The 17,288-nt window shown below is 41.0% G+C and overlaps 2 protein-coding genes across 2 annotated transcripts; one reads left to right on the forward strand and one right to left on the reverse strand.

Annotated features, from left to right (window-relative positions):
- The first annotated feature begins 780 nt into the window (after window positions 1-780).
- Window positions 781-7,712, forward strand: ggt5b (gamma-glutamyltransferase 5b). Its single transcript, XM_028418052.1, has 12 exons — window positions 781-1,119; window positions 2,573-2,700; window positions 2,765-2,860; window positions 2,956-3,151; window positions 4,495-4,655; window positions 4,744-4,890; window positions 4,999-5,129; window positions 5,332-5,519; window positions 5,645-5,736; window positions 5,854-5,963; window positions 6,051-6,161; window positions 6,355-7,712. The coding sequence occupies exons 1-12, from the start codon at window positions 947-949 to the stop codon at window positions 6,499-6,501; spliced, it is 1,680 nt and encodes a 559-aa protein (XP_028273853.1). The 5' UTR covers window positions 781-946; the 3' UTR covers window positions 6,502-7,712.
- A 2,451-nt stretch (window positions 7,713-10,163) lies between these two features.
- On the reverse strand, window positions 10,164-16,087 carry ggt1b (gamma-glutamyltransferase 1b). Its single transcript, XM_028418051.1, has 13 exons — window positions 16,033-16,087; window positions 14,944-15,139; window positions 14,673-14,803; window positions 14,500-14,589; window positions 14,213-14,405; window positions 13,973-14,133; window positions 13,638-13,787; window positions 12,097-12,233; window positions 11,651-11,838; window positions 11,439-11,566; window positions 11,154-11,266; window positions 10,956-11,069; window positions 10,164-10,627 (listed from the first exon to the last, which is right to left on the reverse strand). Exons 2-13 carry the CDS (start codon window positions 15,102-15,104, stop codon window positions 10,481-10,483), a joined length of 1,713 nt encoding a protein of 570 aa, XP_028273852.1. The 5' UTR covers window positions 15,105-15,139; window positions 16,033-16,087; the 3' UTR covers window positions 10,164-10,480.
- Between the last annotated feature and the right edge of the window lie 1,201 nt (window positions 16,088-17,288).

Consider the following 17,288-nt stretch of genomic DNA (forward strand, 5'->3'; position numbering starts at 1 on the left):
GTCTGCCAGACCATGCTGCAGATGTTTTAGTCCTTGGTGGTCTCCAGCATCATCTTTTACATTGTAATGTGCTGGGGCAGCAGATGCCCGACACCAACAGACCCAACAAGCTCATTAGAAAGGCTGGCTTGGTCCTGGGAGTTGAGCTGGATGTGATGGAGGTGACAGAGAGGAGAATACTGAGGAAACTCCTCAGTATTCCTAACAACACGTCTCACCCTCTGCATTCCACACTGCTGTCCTACAGGAGCACATTCAGCGGTGGATTGAGACACCGAGGAGCAGCACAGAATGCCACCAGACTGTATAACTCCTCCCCCTCTGTATGGAGGAGAGCTGGAGGAACAGATAATGGTCATACTCTCCACACCTTTATTCCAGCTATACTCCATACATTTTGCACAGTCATACTGCTGCTCACTGTGTACTTTGATTTTGAAAATGAATGCAGCCATGTGGTCCTTGTTTGGAGGATTTTGAGCATCTGTGAGATCTCACTTTAAACATTTCTGTCTCCTCTGGGTCACTGGCACCGAGTTCACAACAGACATTATCCATCATACAAAGCAATTCTGGTCAACGCAGTCATAAATAATTCAGGATAATGACCAAAGTTTCATGAGTCTTGCAGCAGTGTGATCATCAGTGTCTGCTCACATCCAATTAAACAAAAATCGTTGATTTCGATAGTGACTCTTTTTCACGTCATTTTTCTCGTAATTCCTGCCAGGGAATAACCATGACGTCAGGGTTATTCCCACAGATGTTTCAGTTCAGATGGGCGATCAGCTTCAGATGAGCTTCCTACGTCTTTCGTTTCAGGAGCATAGTGGATGGAGGGAGGAGGAGGGGTAATAATTGGGATTAGGCAGATTTTATTGTAGCGTGTGTGCGCACTGAGCGGCAGCAGCAGCAGCAGCACAAACTTTCCTCCTCACAAACTTCAATGGCTAAATATAAGCCCTGGCTGCTGTGCTGCTTTATTCTGTGCGGGTTAATTTGCGCGGTTGCTCTCGTTTGTCTGTGCATCGCTTCACTTGTTGATAGTAGATGTTCCAGCGGCAGCTTCCAGCACGCAGCGGTGTCTGCAGACTCGCTGCGCTGCTCCGAGATCGGCAGGTAAGTCACCGGGTGGATCGGGGGTCGGTGCGGGGGGTTAACTGTGTTTAAACAGGGAGAGGTCAGTGATGAATTTGAGCTTGTAGGGATAACATGGGGAGAACTTAGTGGGCTACTGTCACACCACGGGTGAGATAAAAAGCTGAACCGAGCTGTGGTATAAGCAGTTTAAGAGATTTGATAGGCTCTATGTGAAGAACAGAAATAATGCCTGTAGAAGTGCCAGTCAACTGATTCTCCTCACATCAGGGTGATTTATTTCACATCATCCTGTTAGATGTGCCTGTTAGCAGATTCCCTCTGATGTGGGGTGAATGTTCTGTGGACTCTATCAATCCTTCACCAACTCTTAAGTCCAAATATAGAACAAAGGTGATTTTCTGACATTGGAAATCCTGCATGCAGCTTTTCCTGCTTTTGTATATGGAAGAAAGTTCTTTCCTGTCCTCTGCCGAAATGTCTGAAGGGTTCATTTCCCAGTTCACAGCAGACACAATGAGCAGAGCTCAGCTCACTCACTTTGCCTGAATCAGAGTAAAGTCCTGATGATTAAACATGTTCTCAACGTCCAGACCTCTGTCTGAAGAACACTCAGACAGACAGTTAGAGATGATGCATGCAAAGTCAGTCATTTTACATCCCGTTAATACACTTAGAAGTGAGCACAGAAAACAAAAATTACACATCAACAATGGGCATAGCTTTTGTTATTAACCATAACAAAACGCTCAATTAGCCTCCAGGTATAGTTAGGAAACCTTTAAAGCATATTTCACTACAAATCCTCCATGCTCTTAAATGTAATTTGTAAAAGTAAACATATTCTCTGAACTATTTTAAATTATTCCAACACTTTTTTAAATACATGTCACAAGTGCACAATAGTGCAATATTTCTTTAAAGTTATATTTACATAATGTTTTTTTGTAATAAAATATGTGTCCTTTAGTTTTCTTTCCCCTCCACTTTTTGTTTTCAAAGATTTAGGGATATAACTATTTCTAACCATTGCATTTGTTTTATGCTCACATTACCTATTGACATTTCTATTATTAAATTAAGCCTTTATTCCTGATAATTAACTTTTTGTTAGACGTTTCAAAGCTCTGACTTGGCCAGACTTCAACAAAGCCAACATTCCCGACGCTGTTTCTCAGCGAACACATCTGACCCAGCGCCAACCTCTTATTGAAAAGACCCATTCAGTGCTGTTACAGGCTGTTCTGACTTAGGCTAACATGTTCTGTTGTGTGGTCTAATTGAGTTGTGTTGTAATATGTGTGTTGTAATTCCTACAAATTACCCCATGATTCAGATTAATAAAAAAGAAGCACCTTTGTTACCAGTGACTGTCAAACATCAGAACATGGTTTAAAAGCTGTGAATATGCTTGTTAGTAGGTGAGAGCAGTCAGAGCGTGATTTCCCATAAATGCAGTGAAAATGTTTTCCAGGAACATGCTTGAACAGGGGGGCTCAGCAGTAGATGGCGCCATTGCAGCTCTCCTGTGCACATCAGTGGTCAATCCTCAGAGTATGGGGATCGGAGGAGGGTCCATAGTAACTGTGAGAAATAAAACAGGTGAGTCCTCTCCTATCATTTGATTGTTTTACAATAATGAATCTGACTGATGTTTGCTTCTTAGGCTATGTTAAAGTGTACAACTTCAGAGAGACAGTCCCGCAGTCATTCAAGGCTGACCTGTTGAACGACTGTAGCTCTACATTTAGTTTTTCCATAGGTAGGCAGAGATTTTTTTTAATTATTTTATGAGACACATTTCTATTCACTTATTCACTGTATTCATCTTTACTATTTGCAACCTGTACACTGCAGGTAGCCAGTGGATTGGTGTCCCTGGAGAGCTGCGTGGCTATGAGATGCTGCACAAACAGTATGGGAAGCTGCCCTGGGCCAGGCTGTTTGAACCAACAATTAAACTGGCCAAAGAGGGAATCCCTTTGCCCCCCTTTCTGGGAAAACTTCTGAACACTGACATTGTCAAACAGCTGGTGGAAAAGTCATCTCTGTGGTATGGCAACTTATTTACTTTATATTATTGTGCAGAAATTCTCGAGCACAAGGCCTTTTGTGCAACCTCTTTGTTAACAGTTAACTACAGATTTTAACTTTACAGTTTGCATAACAGCATCTGCTCTAAACGACAAAACAGATAAGGGTGCACGCTATTGTTCTCAGCAAGGCACAATGGCCCAGAGACAAAAGCAGTGTGCCCCCTCTATCAGACGTACTTGTGCTTTTTCAGAAGGATTTAAGCTGAGGTCAGGTAAATGTGTGTGAAAAGCCTAAAAAGACAAGTTTACTTTGACACTTTGATGCATAGCTTGCTTACAAAATACTCAGTGCAAGTTAAGTCCACAGAGCAGGCGCCTTGAGTAGCATCATATTTTCACATATACATCTGGACTTCTGGGAGCCTGATAAAGAAATTAAAGAGAAAGCACTAGACTCTAACTATTATGCTAACAAAATGGACGAGAGGAAAGGTTATTTGACTGCAGACTGAGAAAAATAGGGGAGTTTGAAATCTATTTTTCCAAGTGTCTGTCTGTGACACTCACACAGCCCCGGGGATAAGAGTCCATAAATGCGTCTTGTTTTGGGTGGATGTCATCTTTCAATGTGGCTTTAAGGATTATGAATCATACATCTTTTGCAGGAGTCATAGTACTGAGTGAAGGACTGGGGGGTCAGCAGACGGTCACCTGGGACTTGGCTGTCCCCAATGCACATTGTGATGTTACTTTGAAAATATAAGCGATGCACTAAATGGCCTTAAATTGTGCATCATTTGGACAAGTGGGGCCATTTGAGGATCAGCGATCCAGGGTCACATCTGGTACCTTTCATGGGTAACAGATATAAATCCAGATCAAAGAAGCCACTAGAGTATTGTATATAATATATACAATACATCATTACAAATGAATCCCTTTTTTCCCGTAACCCTTGAATGCATCATGATTTTGTGGGTCTGAGAGAGATGGTGAATTGTAACTCAATATGTACATATCATATATTTACCTCTCCTGTACCTGATCTGTAAACACACACCAAAGAATGTCACAACTACTTTTTGCAGATTTTTAAGTTGCCATTGAATCCTCCTAAAATAGTATTCATCAATATGCTCACAGCACTTTCCTGTAGTAGTCCACCTGCAGATTCAGCTCTCAGGAAGAATTTTGATCCAGTCTTTCTTCCAGCACAGCTTTAGCTTGCCATATTTTTGGATATGTGTGGCACACTGCTCTGACCCTACAGGTCACTTTATGTTTTGCTTCTGATTTGACAGATGTCTCTTACTCTCACCTCCTTTTGCTTGGTTTCTGTTCTGTGTGTGTGTTCTTTCAGTGAAATTTTCTGCAACAGAAACAAAACTGTTCTGAGGACCAGAGACATCCTGAAGTTTCCTAAACTTGCAGAAACCATGGAAACCATTGCAGAGCAAGGTGTAGATGCCTTTTATTCTGGCAAGATAGGACAAGACTTAATCCAAGACATAAAAGCTGCAGGTTGGTACAAGCTAGATGTTTTTGCTTGAACAGACAGAAAATGAAATGTTAGAAAAGTAAAGGTGTGTGTGTGTTTTGTTATGCATAGGTGGGACATTGAAAATGGAGGACCTGAAGTCCTTCCAGGTGCAGGTAGACGATGCCTGGACTGTTCCACTTGGAAACACTGAGATGCACATCCCTCCACCGCCTTCTGGAGGCGCCCTGCTCGCCCTCATCCTCAGGGTCATGAAAGGTTCATTTATTGAACAATCCTACTGTAGCAGCTGACTGAAATCTTTGCCTGCACTACAGTCATTGTAATAATAGTTTGAAAGCTTGTTGTTTTGTTTATTTTCCACAGAGTTCTCAATGACTTCAAACAACCTGGTTGGCAACAAGAAGATGCAGATGTACCATCATTATATTGAGGCAGCTAAGTTTGCTAATGGGCAAAGAAGGAGCATTCGTGATCCAGTCTTTAGTCACGGAAAGGTTGGGATCTGAAATCATTTTTTATTGTTGATGGAGCAAAGATTTGCAAGGATAAAAACTTCATATCCTCGTGTCTCAGAGGTGTTATAAACCATTGTGTTCCCACTTCTGTAGTGTCTTATTGTCTTGGCTGGAAGAAACATAATCTAACCCAGCAATACAGGATCTGATGAGATCTCTGTTAAATATTTTTCTCTTGCAGAGTGCAGAACACTTGATCAATCCCTCCTTCATTAATCACATCAGACAGAAGATCACTTCAAACCGCACCCATGACAACTCTTACTACTCGAATATCAACCCTTCCTCTGATCACATTGGGACAACACATGTGTCTGTCATAGATGAAGATGGACTGGCAGTCTCTGCCACCAGCACAATAAACCAATTGTGAGCAGGAAGACTCTTCAAAGAAGATCTGTATATCTAGCATCTTATTACAGGGAAATTTGTGCTGTAATATAATGTGCGTGCATGTTTGTGTGTGTGTGTTTGTTGTTGTTGTTGTTGTGTAGATTCGGAGGAACCATTTACTCTCCACGAACAGGCATCATCCTCAACAATGAGCTGTCTGACTTTTGCGGGAGAGCAGACACACTGAGGGCAGGTAAAGTCGCAGACATAAACATAGCCTCTCAACCTTCCACAATTGAATTAAAGACATGTAGACATCCAGTCGTTCCTCTTTCTGTCTGATAAGGAGTCTGATTGTTGTCTTGTTTAGGTGAACGTCCTCCTTCCTCAATGACTCCAGTAATAATGGAGTCAAAGTCTGGAGGGATCCTTGTGATTGGTGGATCAGGAGGAAGCATGATTACCACAGCAGTGGCCTTGGTAGCTTGATAATTAAAGTCACTGTGCTCATGTTGTTTGTGTGCTTTGCTGTTTATTTGCTTACACAGTTCTCCTGTAATTTTGCAGTCTATAATAAATCGACTGTGGCTGGGGATGAACCTGAAAGATGCCATCGCTGCCCCCATAGTGTTTGTGGATGCAAAGAACGATGTGAATTTTGAACCAGACTTTGACAAGGTGAAGTATTTTCATCCCCCAAATCCATTAATGTCATTCAAAATCACTGGACTGTGATGTTGTGTCTACAAAACACCATTTCTATTTATACTAATGGATTCTGATGGAGATTACCAGGACATAATCCTACAAAGTCGGATTAAATTTTCCCTAAAAAGTGATTAATTTTTATGTGTGTGTTGTGTATCCACAGTCTGTGGTAGAAGGCCTCAGAGCTCTTGGACACAAAGTGGGGAACTGGAAATATTTTTTCAACGTGGTCAATGCTGTTGAGAAGGAGAATGGCTGCATTACCGCTGTATCAGACAGCAGAAAGTTGGGAATGTCAGCTGGATACTGACCACAGGGACTCATAACCTTTCCACTAAAACCTGCCCTTAAGACTGACTGAGCCTTTAGCCTTAAAAAAACAGTGAATGTAATGCAGCTCTGACAACAAAATGTGAGTATTATGAGTGACCGTAATCTTGGCCACCATGTATGCCTAACAGACAAGGTATTTTTCACCTTTTTGTCCAGGAAAATGGCAAAAGAAAGTCCATCTACCACTCTCTGCACTCTGCTGGTGTTAAGTGGGTGCAGGAAAAATGGAGCTAATTCTTTTAGGAAGTGCCACCAACCTATTACACAACACAATAATCTATTGAGACATAAATATTTTAATATAGTGGTTTTTTTCATAATTTCTTTTTTATGTGCGTAGTTCACATTCTCCCAAGTGAGCCTCAAGTGATGGTAATGATCCATATACACTCCAAGTGCTAATTAAGACACACCAACAGGTGCTAATAAATATATATAAATAAATATATACATTCTCTCTCTTAACCTTTGAAACACTCATATAGAAAGAGTGTTCAGTTATCTGACTCTTCAGGTCTCCTGCCCTGTTAGACCACGTTACTCACAGCTCTCAGTGAAAATAAGAATAAGCTGTCATAATTTGTCTTTTAAAGATCCAGTGTGTTTGATTTAAAGACATCTATTTGTAGAGATTACACTTTATTCATAAACAGCAGGTCCTCTTGAACGGACAGTGGCCCATAATGGACAAATCAAACATTGTTTTTGTTTTTTTTTTCATACTGACATGGCAGCTATTTGTGATGTGTTCCCACATGACTGGAAAAATCACTTGATTACAATTTAAAATCCCACCACTAGATGTCCCTAAATCCAACACATTGGCTCTTTAATGTCATGTTTGCTTTTACTTGCTTTTAGGCACTGAACAATGTGCACTATGTCTATTAATATCAATGAATGTTTCATTTAAGTACTTTCTAAAAAAAAACTGTTCACTGTCGATGAGCCATGTAACCAATTTAAAGGGTCACCCTGAGGTGCATCCTGACAGCTGCCTGTTCAGGGAACTCTGAATATTTTACTGTATGTGAAACAACCGTATTCAGGTTCCAGTCGATACTGTGATTCCAAAATCATGTAAAGACAACGTAAAGTGATATTCTAACAACAAAATGTAATATTGTGTTTTCTGTATTTTGTCAAAATGTTTTTATATAAAAGGATAATACATTTTTACCACCATCATCTGAGAATATTTGTGTCATTTCAATGAAACATTAAGTCTAATCCTAGACAAGTCATTGTCTTAGCACCAGTCCCTTGTTGTTAGTATACTGTGATCAGCAATCAGCCGTCCCCTTTGCCTTATTTCAGAACAGTACTGAAACAGAGAAAGCAGTAACGAGATACATTTCAGTAGAGAAACTTATGAATTAGTAATGATTTCTTAAGTGGATTCTGTTCCGTTCTCCTCTGAGGCACTCGATGTGAGTTACAAGAGCATGCAAATTTGAGTCCATGTGAAGCACCACTGTCTTTGTTGTAAGACAAATGAGTTAATCTGGATAAGTTGTGACTTTGTAGCTTTAATGTCTTGATATTACCCTCTTTGTATAAATAACAGCCGTTTAAAATGAGCATCGTTTTACAGTATGCAGAAAATGACTCACCAGTAATACTCTTCCACTCCAAGCAGAGGCAGTTAAATAATCCTGTGATGACTCTGCACACTTTCAGGCACAAAGTGTCCTGATGAAGCACATTATCTCAGCTGCAGTTATTCGACGTTTTTCTACATGAATCTTTGAACATGTGTGTCCTCATCAAATTAAAACTATGCGCATAGAGTATTTGATATATGCACAGACTTGAGATTTTTTTTCCATGCCTGCAGGAGTTAGTAAATTGGCTGTCAGAGTTGCATAACTCTGAAGTTCATCATAAACTAAGTAAGACTGCTCTTAATTGGGCCTTAAAGGAAACATTCCTGTATCACCATAAGTCATTTTTGCATTTTCTGTCTTCTTAAAACATACTTTAATATTCAAAAATAATTACATTTGAGGACACCACAAACACCAAAACAGATAGAAAGAGGAGCAAAGGATTTGGTTGTCCCGATATAACCCATTAGTCCCTTACTCTGCAGTCTTTATGTCCTCCCCAAACTCAAGCGTGATTTATGCATTCACTGCAATAAGAAATAATGCTAATTTAATGGACACAATACAAAATTTTTCAATACAGAGATTTAGCTCCCTTTGCCCGGCACTGAGAAGTGAGAAAACCTGCAATTCCACAAATGGCCACTTGAGGCTGGCTGCAAAAGTGCACCATTTCCAATAGACCTCCATGTTATTATGAGCAGCTTTATACAGCATAAGCTTATAGCTTTAATTCTTTGCTCTTTGTATAGCAGAGTCATTTTTACAATTCTACTTAAAAAAGCTCAATGTTATGCATAATTAACTGCTTAGCATTAACATGTTAATATCATCTTTGCTTAGAAATGTTAGCTTTCATCTACAAGTCTCACAGTGGACATGGTGCAAAGCTGTGGACTCACACTTATGTTAATCATGAACTTACTCTGTGGTCATATCAGCCAACAGACAGCCTACTGTGAGAAGTACAGACATTTTTTTTGTTTCACAGACAACTTGCATGAAATGGTTAAAAACAAAGAAGTCAGATCCCAGTCTGGATTGTAATGTGTTTATTTTTAAAATAAATATGTCTAATAAGTGTGAATATTAAAACACTTTTTTTATCATTACACTGTGTCTATAAACCAGTCAGCAAAAAATGTACATTCCAGCTGAGAAAATAAAGAGCCTTCAATCCCAGTGGTGATGTTGTGAGGTCGCTACAGGCCATTGAACTCTGGGTTGTTGGAAATGACTGTATGTGATGTTGGACTGAGGTATTCAGTTATTTCAACAGCTCCTGTCTGATCTTTGTCACCTCACATGAACTGTCCTGGAAAAATAAGACTAAAAATGATGCCACAATTAATTCTGACTGACTTTCCTCGGCTCATAATGTTCTTAAATTAGGCCCCGTTCACACTGGGGAAAAAAATGTGGCTTAAGCAGGATTTGATCAATCCAGATGTGTTTTTTTCCGAGTGTGAACACCTCCAATCCGGCTGAATCCAGTTTGATTTCAAGCCGGCTAGATCCACCCTCGAGAGGTGGATCTAGCAGGATTGGCTCAAATGTGGCTCAGGTGTGAACGCAAATGTGGCTAGCGAATCCGGCTAGCCACATTATTAGCCATATTACGAGGCGCCACCTAGTGGTTTGGAGAACAGCAAACATGCTGGATGAAGCCGGATTGAGTGCGGACACAACTGTGTGCTAGCCAGATTTGAAAATAGGTCTGAACGCATCCAGCTTAAAGGCTGTCTGGGCTCAATCCTATTCTAGCTGGAATGACTTTCTCCAGTGTGAACGGGGCCTTAGAGTGCAGTCATTAATTCAACAATTACCTTAGCCGGATTCGCTAGCCACATTGGCGTTCACACCTGAGCCACATTTGAGCCAATCCGGCTAGATCCACCTCTCGAGGGTGGATCTAGCCGGCTTGAAATCAAACTGGATTCAGCCGGATTGGAGGTGTTCACACTCGGAAAAAAACACATCTGGATTGATCAGGATGCGGCCAAATCCTGCTTAAACCACATTTTTTTCCCCAGTGTGAACAGGGCTTTAGATACCACATCATATCAGACCTATACAACATAAAGGGAAACAGCTGCACACAGCTAATGATTTACAAAGGTGCTGCTTAAATATAGGATGCTTTTACCACTGCCTTTGTGAACAGAACACTGTGTTTTGTCAGTAAATAAAGATTTTTGTCAATATTATTCATTCCAATCCACAATGAGGTGACAGAAAATTCAGACGTTGGAATCAACTGAGGCGCTGTGTGTCACACAACTAGTGCTGAGTCCTTTATTAGGTATTCTGATCTTCTCTCTGTTGATAGTCAGAGGTGTGTTTATGATCTCAGTACCCAGCAGCATACCCCCACTTGCGAGGATCTGACTGAGCTTCCAGTCCATTGTTGTGACGAACAATCGCCTGCACCACGGCTCCTGTGGATTTGAGGAACTCTGTCTCGTGGTTCTTTTTTGCCAGACCATCCATGATGTTCTGCATGCCAAAGAAAAAGCACATTTTTTGTAAGCCAACATGTTTAGGATATGTTAGTTATACTAAAAAAGATTCCTCTTGCATACAAAGGCAGGAATAATATGATGAGCATATTTTTCACCACACGACAAATGAGACTATTGGCATGCTAGTACTGAAACATGTGTGTTACATTGTATTGATCCCTGAACAGTCTCCCTGGTGCTGGTCATGGCTGAGGTATTGAGTTTTTGCCGGAGGTTTTGGATGAAGGATTGTCTCCCAGCGCACCACACCATCCTGGTGTTAGTTACATATGTCAATGCTGTTTGCGGTTTGTGACACTCACTTTGTCAAAGTCGGGCTCTGCAAAAGTGGCGTTTGGACTCAGCTGGTTGTGGAGCCTGGGATCTGACACAGCGCTGTTCAAATCAATGTTGAAGAACAGTACATTCAGGATCACCTACAAAAAAAACATTGTGACAATGGATCCTAATAAGTTAATAACATACTATAAATGTATCTTTTATTAGTAGATGCCACTAACCTGAGCGACAGAGGTAGTGATTTTTGTCCCTCCTGAGCCTCCAACTACCATTTTAACCTTGTTGTTTTTGTCAAGCAAGATGGCCGGACACATAGAAGACTGCGGCTTTTTCCCTTGTAACGAAAAAAAAAAATTATTCTGTGTCAGTACTTCACAAAGGGCCAGCAGACATCTGTGTGAACTATAATCAATCTTGGAACGCTAATCTGTGGTACGGCTTTGAGCACCTCTTTGTGTGTTTCCAGTTTGTGTGTGTTTATATGAGTGTATTGGAGGTAATCCCACCTGGCCTAATGAAGTTGTTTGGTGAAGGAGGCACACCAAATCCATTTGTGATGAATGGGGAGCTGAAGTCGTCCATCTCGTTGTTGAGAAGTATCCCTGTTGATCTTGACATGACTTTGGATCCCAAACTGCCAGAAAACAATAACCATGTTGATAATCTTGTGCGGTCTATGATAAAAACTGGTAAACTTTGGTCAATAAGGGAGACCTACAGGTGATTGATGGTGCTGGTGGCTGCCACAGCGCTTCCATCCTCTGCGACCACAGAGATGTGTGACGTCCCGTGGTTGTCAGGCAAGTAAAACTCCGGCTCATAGTAGTTCATGTGATGTGTGGTGTCGTCAGTAATCTTTTGACGGAGCTCATCAGCATAGGAACTTGAAGTCATATTCTGGATGAGCTTAGAGGGGGAGAAAGATTTGAAAAATTCATTTCTGATACCTGCTCTGTGACTTTGTTCCTTCAACCTTGACCTTTCCAGACAGTCACTCAAGCAGTGATGTTTCTACAGCTATGGGCAGAGAAATTTGGTTCAAAGCTTCCCAACATATACAATCATAGTCAAGAAAGACCTGGTTCTGCAGAACGCAATTCTGTGATGACACCAAAACTGAACCCATCCTATTAAATGTGTTCGAAGCAGAGACTGTGAGCTTACATCTGTGATGTTGAGAAACTTTGGATCTCCAAGCAGGGTTCTCTTTGCATAAGCAAAACGAAAGGCCTCCACAATGCGATGGTAGGTGAGGATCTTTTTCTCAGGGCTTGCCATACTATCTGCAGAGAAGGAGTACCCTGTAAAAAAACAAAACAAAAGAAAACAATAATCAACAGCAATTTATTCAGAGCACAGCCTCCCCCAGCTTTCTTCATTCTTTCAGGTTTATGTACAAAAAGAGACAGACAAAATGGACTTGACCCAGGCTGCTCCTCTGTTTTTATTTGGTCTAAAAGCTTCTGTGAGCAGACCACGGGCATTAGCCTGTGCTGACAGTCAAACGAGGCAAGCTGAGGCAACCGGAGAGTTTAGGTTTGATGGGTTTCAGCTGTCAGACAGAGGCAGGAATCATGGTAAATCTGCCAGAGGACAATTCTGGCTGGTGACTGAAATATGTGCATGAAGCTTCAGCCATTCAGCTGTGTCCAATTAGAGGTAAATTGGTGAGATTAGTGTTGGTGTGTGAGGCAGGAGGGGCGTGGGGGGTTGCAGTGAGTGGGTGGCCAGTCAGGAGAAAGGAAAGGTTTGGGCAGATCAATTGCTTTAGAAGGAAGCTTCTCATTTAATCCCGAGCCTCCGACACAGTCATGGAGCTGTGAGACCATGTCTTCACAGACCAACAGTTCAGATTTCATGCTGGGTTATGCTTAAATTAATGATCAGCAAAGGGAGAAAAAAAAGGATCACATGAGGAAAATGATAAATGACCAAGGGACTGGTGATTGGATGAGTCACGTCTTTATGAACTGTGCCGGCTGGGAGCGTGTCAGGTGTGAAGATACAGGCAGCAATTATCTTTGGATCTTGATTACTTTAATAAAATATAAGTCATTCTCTCAGAGACAAAGAGCTCCCTCATTATATTAACTTTAGTCTTTAGTTGGACCAAATTTCAGCTTATTTTAGATGCTTCAGGACTCAGTGTTCTCTCTAAATCTGCCTGTCCATCCAAAACCAGATGCAGCCAGAGTCTGTGTGGCATGATTTCTTTATGAGTGTCAAACGAGCAGAACATAGAGAAAGTGCCTGTTTGTGATGTTATTTGTCATTGCATGACATTGTCTGTACCAACCACTATTCAACACTTGGATTAGCGGTGTGAATGTGAATCCTCACAGCATGCTATTAGGGAGTCCAAAAGCACCTTCTGAGGCACCATCTGTTTGTGTTCAATAAATTACTTAGAAGCTACAGTAGTGGTGTATTGATGACAACAAATTGTTGCAAATAAAGTTGTATTTGTTTAATTATGTTTGTGCCAGTATATAAGACAGACATATACACATGCATATGAAAGTAGCTGCTTTACAGAGCAACAAGCTTCTGTCAGGTAAAATTCTTATTTTAAACTGTGCAGTCGAGCCACACTAGGCTCACAGTGGAGTCCTTTCTGTGAGAGTGTCTGGCAAAGTAAAGGCAGCTCACATTAAAGCACATTCTCTCCCACTCGGGAGGCTTTTGGACAAAGCATCAAGGCTTACCATTCAAGATGTTTAATATCAGCGATAGCACAGGGCCGCTAGCGGGGGCATTGGGAACAGCCATGGTGTACTCCCCCACATTCACCCTTAAAGGGTTCTCATCTAAGACAGGCACGTAATCCCTCAGATCCTCCATTGTGATGATTCCGCCTAAACACGGATTGACAAACACTGTGAAAGCGCACTTGGACAGAACTGGTAGTACAAATCCTCTTTACCCTGGAAATTAGATATATATAGTGACAGTATATATAGTCTTTTGCTTCATAGCTACAAAAACATTTCATCCAATGTATGAGGATGAGCCTATTTGGTATGTAGTTTTTAGTTTCTACCTGCTGCCTGGATATCATTCACGAGATCCTGGGCCAGTTCACCCTTATAGAAAGCCTCTGGACCCTCTTCAGCTATTCTCCTGTAGGTTTCTGCCAGCTTGGGAAATGTAATGTTGTCATTTACTTTCAGGATGTCACCATTTTTCCCACAGAACACTTCACTGTAAGATAAGAGGAAGGTATTTAAGGTTTAAGAGTTAACATGAACAATCAGAGTAGTTATTTGTTGCCAGCTCTCACCACAGAGCTGAATCATTCACAATGGTTTTCTTATTTTTGGACAGAGCAGAAGCAAGTGCCTGGCCCAGAGGAAATCCTTTCTCTGCTAGTTCGATGCTTGGCATGAACAAGTCCCTCCAAGGCAGTTTACCATGTCGTTGGTGTGCCATCTGATAACCTCGAATCTCCCCTGGTACAGCAATGGACAGCCCTCCTTCAAACAATGAGAACAAACAAGCATCAATGAACATGCGTTTGCAGCCCTGATGGATCTTTGAATGTGTCTCCAATAAGTGGTTACACATTACCTTTCCGAGATAAATCTGTACTGTTCCCAAACATGTTCTCTGATGCATTTCTCGGTGCTGTTTCTCTGGCATCAATGGTCTCAACTGTCCCTGTATTGAAGGCATGCATTGAAAAATGAACTTTAAAGTCCTAACAACCAGGAAGTGTTGCATGAAAGTGAGAGTGGAGTTACCAGTCGTTGCATTGTAGATGGTGAGGTAAAGCCCTCCGCCTATGCCCATACTGTGAGCGTTCATTAATCCAGCACACAACAAACCAGCTATAGTGGCGTCTACTGCAGAGCCCCCCTTCAACAATATGTCCCTGTTGTAAAAAATAAATAAATAAATCATTAAACACACACAGGAAGGGAAGAGGTGGAGACACAAATAAACAGAGCTTATGCTTAATTAAAAATACTCAGTTTGCATGTGTACCACAGGCCCTGCAGAAAGTCTTTTTACCTGCCGACTTCTGAACACGGCCCCGCGTCTGCTGCCACAGCTGCCTCAAAGTACCTCGGCTCAGGTTTGCTTTTCCCCACACCAAAGAATACGCCCACAAAAGTGGCAACACATGCTAACAGCAAGACCGCCAGCGCCACAATTATTGTCTTGTTGACCATTTTTGTAGCTCGAGAAGCACAAATATTTGATTTCTCTGACAAAAGAAATAAAAACATGATAGTTGGTGCAGCACAAAATGTTTTTTTTATCACTACAGATTTTTTTTGAGCATCATTGTTTTCTTGGTTAGTATTAGGTATATATATATGCTTCCACAATCTACTAAAACATTCCTTTTTTGCCGGTGCTTTGTTTCCCACCTAAAATGAATTACATAGGCATCTCACATTTTTTAGCCTTTGTAGCAGGTCATGTGCTCAGTGGCTGGGAAAGGAAAAGGATTTATAACTGGATGCACCAGCCCTCAGTATCAGTCTAATACTTGCCAAAATCCCAGGATCAGATATTGTGTGTGTGTGTGTGTGTGTGTGTGTCTAAACTGTAGAGAGACGTGTTAGAGTAACACAGACGAGCAAAATGTGGCACGTGAGAATGAGAGTGAGACCTGTCAACAGGGTGGATTTATTTTAAGCTAAAAAAAAAACTTATATAACATGAGTAAACATTTTTACATTTTAATTAAACACGTGCAGAAGCATCCAGACAGCTGTATCAGCAGCTTTATTGTTCAAAAAGGAAGACGCGATTGAAGTCAGTGCATCACCTAATCTGTGTTATTCTGAGTTATGTGTGCCAGATTGTTTACTTGTTTAAAGGTAAACAAGCTGGCACACATATTCCACAAGATGAAGATCCTCGCCAAGAAGATTCAATCAGATTACACAGCAGGAAAGTGAATGGTAGTTGCACAACACGAGTAATAAAGCTATGTACAGTAAAACTTGTGTTTACTTTCACATTCACATAGGAAAATGTAATAACTTAAAATTAAAAATTTAAGTCCAATATTCTTTCATATATTAACCAAATTTTACCACTTGGATGTCACTTACTGTCACTGACGTGTGAAATAACTTTCTGTCTTACCTTGATTCCTCCTGGGGCCTCAGCAGCTCTGCTCACTGTATGCGTTCACCACAATCTGCAGTTGATAGGTAATAGGCTTGCTGTCTCTCAATAAGTAACATCACAAAGTCATTAAACTTCGACCTACCCTGTCATAAAACACCTTCCACTGTAGGCGGAAAAAGGCAAACACATCAACCACAGACAGCAGCTGATCTAGAATCATGAGTTCACATCTAACTCTCTAATATTTACAGAGAACTTCCATGACCCTGAACCTAAACATCAACAACAACAACACAAAAACCAACACAATCACTGTACGAAAGGTTCTCTATCTGCAGAACTTATCTGTGAAAAATATTAACTAGCTGTAGCCTCAGTTTGCTGGTGGTTCATTTAAAATAGATGACATATGATTCCAGGTATATTCAACACCAGCAGCTCTAACACAAATGTTGTTTTCTTTATATATACAAACACACATACATATATCTATATATATATATAGATATATGTATATATATATATGATGGCTCACAAAACCTCTGATGTGTAAGTTTGAAATAAAGTGCCTCCTCACCAGGAAAATGAAGGCTTTCAGGGCGGCGAGGGAGAAGATCACATCTGCCATGAGGGGAGGAAAGAGCACTGAGAACGAACTGCAGGGAGAACAGTGTGAAGGAGTGCAGAGCTGGATGAGAAGGGTCAGTTAAATAAGCAGCCAGGCCAATAGGTGAAGAGCAACAGGGACAGGACACATGGCTTTTTCTGACACATGGAGCCCACACCGGCTATCCCAGGTAATACAAACCCCACATACCCCCCTTTTAAATTGATCCTCTGGCCTCCACCTATCAAAAGAAGAAAAAGAAGAAGAAAAAAAAACAAAGCTCTCAAATATCTAATTTGTTTCAGCTCCAGACTGCCCTGAAGGTGCTTGAGCCGGAGTGGTCCGTATACAATTAGAGGTAAAGCCCTGGAGACACGAGTGCATGACGACTGGCTTTGAATTTGATTCCCTCTGAATTACAGATGTTTATATTACTCAGGTAAATCCTGCTCTTTTTTTTAAAGATGCCATCATGTTCTGACAAAACATTTTAAAACAAGTCAGTAAATGTGTATTATTATGCAGTTTTGGCCCTCATTGAGTCTCTTCATTGGACATTTGGTTCCAGCTGTGATAACACCAACAGTTTGTGTTTTCACAGCTGTAACCCTGGAGCAGTGCTAAGCATCTATAGTTAGCTACATTTTATTTTAGTTTAAACAGA

This window comes from Parambassis ranga, chromosome 12 (genome assembly GCF_900634625.1).
Source record: "Parambassis ranga chromosome 12, fParRan2.1, whole genome shotgun sequence".
NCBI lineage: Eukaryota > Metazoa > Chordata > Actinopteri > Ambassidae > Parambassis > Parambassis ranga.

Coding starts and splice junctions, on each gene's coding strand:
- ggt5b (XM_028418052.1), top strand. CDS start 947: ATGGCTAAATATAAGCCCTGGCTGCTGTGCTGCTTTATTCTGTGCGGG. Junction 4,891..4,998: donor CATCCTCAGGGTCATGAAAG/GTTCATTTATTG, acceptor TATTTTCCACAG/AGTTCTCAATGACTTCAAAC. Junction 6,162..6,354: donor TTGAACCAGACTTTGACAAG/GTGAAGTATTTT, acceptor GTGTATCCACAG/TCTGTGGTAGAAGGCCTCAG.
- ggt1b (XM_028418051.1), bottom strand. CDS start 15,104: ATGGTCAACAAGACAATAATTGTGGCGCTGGCGGTCTTGCTGTTAGCA. Junction 14,406..14,499: donor TACAGATTTATCTCGGAAAG/GTAATGTGTAAC, acceptor CATTGTTTGAAG/GAGGGCTGTCCATTGCTGTA. Junction 10,628..10,955: donor CAGAGCCCGACTTTGACAAA/GTGAGTGTCACA, acceptor TTTGGCATGCAG/AACATCATGGATGGTCTGGC.